Raw genomic sequence first — 4,269 nt, 5'->3', positions numbered from 1 at the left:
CATGAGCCCTGGGAAGTGGGAGAGGCCACCCTGTTGTTGAACGGTTCCATCCTTTGGCAGAAGCCATCCAGCAGTGGGGTGCTCCCCCCATAGCCAGGGACTCATCCTCCACCTCACAGCCCAGACTAGGGGTCTCAGCTCTGGTCTGCCAGGACTGCACCATGCACCTTCAGGGATGGATTTCACCAGCCCTACGGCAGTGCAGGGGACCCTGTGCAGCTCTGCTCACTCCCGTGACAGCTGGGTGCAGAGGGCTCCCTGCCTGGTTGTGGGGCCAGTGACTCCCAGCCCTGGGGGCTCAGGGGAAGGCTGCGCTAATGCCGACTGTGACGCATTTTTTTTCTGTTGGTTTCAGTGTCTCAGCTGATAGTGATGTTTACCGACATCTAGTGATTGAAACTGAATCCTTTAGGAACCAAAAACTGGGTTCAGTGATGAAGGCGAGTCTCTGAGATTAAGCAGCTCCGGAGAAGTTCCCACCCCCTGCGTGTACTGGTTCAGGGTGGCTTTTCCAGAGACTAGTGGCATGTCTGCATTATACGCAGCGCAGAAGCACTGCTGCAGCTATGCCATAGTCGTGTAAACACTTACTACAGCGATGAAAGGGGGTTTTCCATCATAACTGTCGGCAATGCCTGTTCATAGCCTTTGGAGAGAAAGCAATGCACAGACACTGGGCATTAAGCACTGTGCTTGCTGGCTATCTCCCAGTGCAAGGCAGGGAGCTGTGCAGTATCAAAACCCCCTGCCTCTGCCTGGGACAAGGGGCCCTGCCCGGAGACAGGAGACCTGACTGGGACACCCAAAGTAGATCATGGAGGGGGGAAACAGGTGCCGTTACCCTGAAATGGTGACAATAATCACACTAATTCTGTATGTTCATTGTTTTCATAATACTCATTTTATTTGACTATTAAGAGAAAAATTGCTAAGTCTAGAAGACAAGGGGAAAATGAACACAGATTGAGCAGTTATAAAAATAAATCTTATCACACATGTTCCGTTATTGTTGATAGAATCGAACAGTGGCTGAAGGGGTTGCACTGATGTGATATGTTTGGGTGTTATGAGGTATGGGACACTTCGTGTCACTATCAGCCTGATTGCCTTAGCTAGTGGCAATATCATGTGGCTTGCTAAGTGACTCAATTTCCAAAACCAAAGGGATTCTAGAATAAAGAGTGATGCCTTGAGTTGGGGGAGCTGTGGTGTTTGATAAAACAAATTAATCAGAGAGTGAGATCCATTCAGTTAGGGGAGCTAGCACATTGGGTTGTAGGTCCTATGCTAGTTAATAATTCCCTGTTCACCTTCACCCAGAAAGTGAAGTTAATCACATTGGGAGACAACATTAATAGGGAGCAGAAGCAAACTCGCAGCAGGGCAGAGGAATGGTTCAATGGCAGACAGAAATGAAATGAGATTCAAATTGGAAGTATTTCTGAGGGAAAGTAAACTGAGACACCGAGGTGTTTGTGATACTGGAAAAGGAGAGTGAAGTGTAAATTCAGCATAAGTTTGTGATGCAACAGCTCAGTGATGTGTGCATCACTGGAGAGGTCTAAGATGAATGTCAAAAAATGGAAAAAGAATAAAAACAATCGGAAAGTGCTGGACCTTGTCTCAGGGAGATTAATGTAACTTGCTTTGACACAGTGTTGATCATTATCCCCTTCTAGTGGCTGAGTCATAGAATCATAGAATATGAGTCCACTAGAGCCTGATAGCCTTTAGCTGAGCCAATAATATGTTGCAAGAAAAATCACATCCACCGGGATCTATTGGACACTGTCAAATCCAAAAATAATACAAAATGAATGCCAATTTTGGTATATATCTAGACACCAGGTATTTTCTGCTATATTGCTTTAAAACTGACAGAAGCGGAATGATTTATGATTCGAAATCTAAAAGTAAATTTTCCTCCTAGTCTGCTCATGACATCCAACAGTGAAGACTATGAATATTTGGAACTAAATAGATACACCTGATTAAAAATATATATCTTCAGATTCTATTGTAAATTGTTTCTCCCTAGTTAAACTCATGGAAACCCCGAGAGGAAATAAACATGTCTGCAAATTCATCTCTTAGGATTGAATCTCCCTGAGCTACAAATTCTTCCTCCTCTGTCTCATATCTAATGTACCGGGGAACGGCCCATCAGGTTCAGTGTGCTATCAGAAACTTACACCCATGCTATTTCTTCCCTGGAACTTGTCCTGCTTGGAGACCTGCTACACCTCCACCATCCTGCCCAGGCTGCTGGCCAGTTTCCTGACTGGGAACAGAACCATTTCCATTAGCCTCTGTCTCACACAATATTATTTCTTTGTTTTCCTGGCAGTTGCGGAGTGCTATCTCCTGGCAGTGATGTCCTATGATCGATATTTAGCGATATGCAAATCACTGCACTATGCTGTCCTTATGAATTATAGGTCCTGCCTCCAGCTAGCAGTTGGCACTTGGATAAGTAGTTCTTTGGCTGCTGATATAACAATATTTTTCATGCAACAATTGACTTTCTGTGGCCCCAATGAAATTGACCATTTCTTCTGTGACTTCATCCCAGTAATAAAACTCTCCTGCAGTGACACAGGTATGATTGAGCTTGTCGCTACCATGCTAGCTCCTATATGTGTTCTCTTGCCATTTTTATTAACGCTAGCAACATATGTCTGTATCGTCACCACCATCCTGCGAATGCCTTCCACCACCGGGTGGCAAAAGGCCTTTTCCACCTGCTCCTCTCACCTCATCGTGGTGTCAATTTTCTATGGGACCATAATGATTGTCTACATGCTACCAAAAACTGATGCACTGAGAGACCTGGACAAAGTGTTCTCCCTCTTATACACAGTCGTGACTCCCATGGTCAACCCCCTCATATACAGCCTGAGGAACAGAGAGGTCAAAGAGGCCCTGGGAAAAGTTGTCACTAACCTCTCTGCTGTCAAAAGGATTCAGACCGTCCTGCCATAGTTTGTTCAGAGCCCGTGAAATGGGAATGAGCTGGTTTGCTGTAATGTGTCTGACTCACCTCTCTCACTGGCCAGCTGGCTTTTCAGGTGAGGTCAGTAGCCGCTATAGCTTGTATTCAATATTGGGACAGATATTTCTGCTGTTTTGGCTTATGGATGCAGGTCTTTGTGGTTTGATTAGTCTAACATTTATCACTGCTGTTGTGGGTTACTTTAAAACACCTTGTCAAGGAGTCACCAAGGTAGAGAGATGCCATCCTGTGTGTGTCTCCATTACAACGCAGTCTGTAATTACATGAGCACACACAGTGTTTTATACCAGGCCCCTTTATTGCACCACATACTTTTCATCTAGCTCCTTCAATGTGCAACAGTGATGTAAGATGTGAATCAGGTCTCTGGGCCCAATAACTCTGTAAGAATGAGATCCCTGAGGTGGGACAGTGAAGAAGAAAGGTCAGTGCTGTGATAGTGGCAAAGTCACACCTGACTTCTATTCCCTGTTTTGTTACTGGTTGACTTCACCTCTCTGGACCTCAGTTTCCTCATCTGTAAAATAGAGTTTCTTGAGATCCCTGTGTGAATGGCTGCTTTGATCCCTTATTGCCCGGGGTACCCTTGTTTTGCAGATTTCCAAATGCCAGCCGTCTGAAGTCTGATCTGTCAATTACAGAAAGCACATGGTGTCCATTCCTACAGGGTGCTGGGCATTTCCTGTGAAATGCTGAGCACCCACAGCTCTCGGTGAAGCCAGTGGGAATTATGGGGACTCAGTGTCCTGTAATGTCAAGCCTGAGATGAGCATGATTGTGGGTGAACCCAGCCTGATCTGGAACAGCATCTGGCAGATACATCTTATTACCCCAGACTGCGCCGGCTCTAGCCATTTAGCCATCCCAAGCACGGCGGCATGCCGCAGGGGGCGCTCTGCCGCCCACCGGTCCTGCGGCTCTGTTGGACCTTCCGCAGGCATCCCTGCGGAGGGTCCGGTAGTCCGGCGGGTCCGGTGGACCTCCCGCAGGTGTGCCTATGGATGCTCCACCAGAGCTGCGGGACCAGCGGACCCTCCACAGGCACGCCTGCGAGAGGTCCATCGGAGCTGCCTGCCACCCTCCCGGTGACCGGCAGAGCGCCCCCCACGGCATGCCGCCCCAAGCACGTGCTTGGTGTGCTGGGGCCTGGAACTGGCCCTGACCCCAGAACTCCATCAAATTATCTATTCATTCAATTCACTGATGCCCTGTTACTGTTGTTGTGACAGCAGAATATGAAATGTGCCAACTCTTCT

The 4,269-nt window shown here is 47.3% G+C and overlaps 1 protein-coding gene across 1 annotated transcript; it reads left to right on the top strand.

The window, feature by feature from the left end:
* The first annotated feature begins 1,888 nt into the window (after window positions 1-1,888).
* Window positions 1,889-3,784, top strand: LOC142045950 (olfactory receptor 10A7-like). The gene is made up of 2 exons (XM_075060878.1): window positions 1,889-1,913; window positions 2,168-3,784. The coding sequence occupies exons 1-2, from the start codon at window positions 1,889-1,891 to the stop codon at window positions 2,980-2,982; spliced, it is 840 nt and encodes a 279-aa protein (XP_074916979.1). The 3' UTR covers window positions 2,983-3,784.
* The last annotated feature ends 485 nt before the right edge of the window (window positions 3,785-4,269 follow it).

The sequence above is a fragment of the Chelonoidis abingdonii genome, chromosome 25 (genome assembly GCF_003597395.2).
Source record: "Chelonoidis abingdonii isolate Lonesome George chromosome 25, CheloAbing_2.0, whole genome shotgun sequence".
NCBI classification, from domain to species: domain Eukaryota; kingdom Metazoa; phylum Chordata; order Testudines; family Testudinidae; genus Chelonoidis; species Chelonoidis abingdonii.
The sequence above is the reverse complement of the archived record's forward strand: the minus strand, read 5'-3'. Positions and strand labels throughout refer to the sequence as shown.

Coding starts and splice junctions, on each gene's coding strand:
- LOC142045950 (XM_075060878.1), top strand. CDS start 1,889: ATGATTTATGATTCGAAATCTAAAA. Junction 1,914..2,167: donor TTATGATTCGAAATCTAAAA/GTAAATTTTCCT, acceptor ACGGCCCATCAG/GTTCAGTGTGCTATCAGAAA.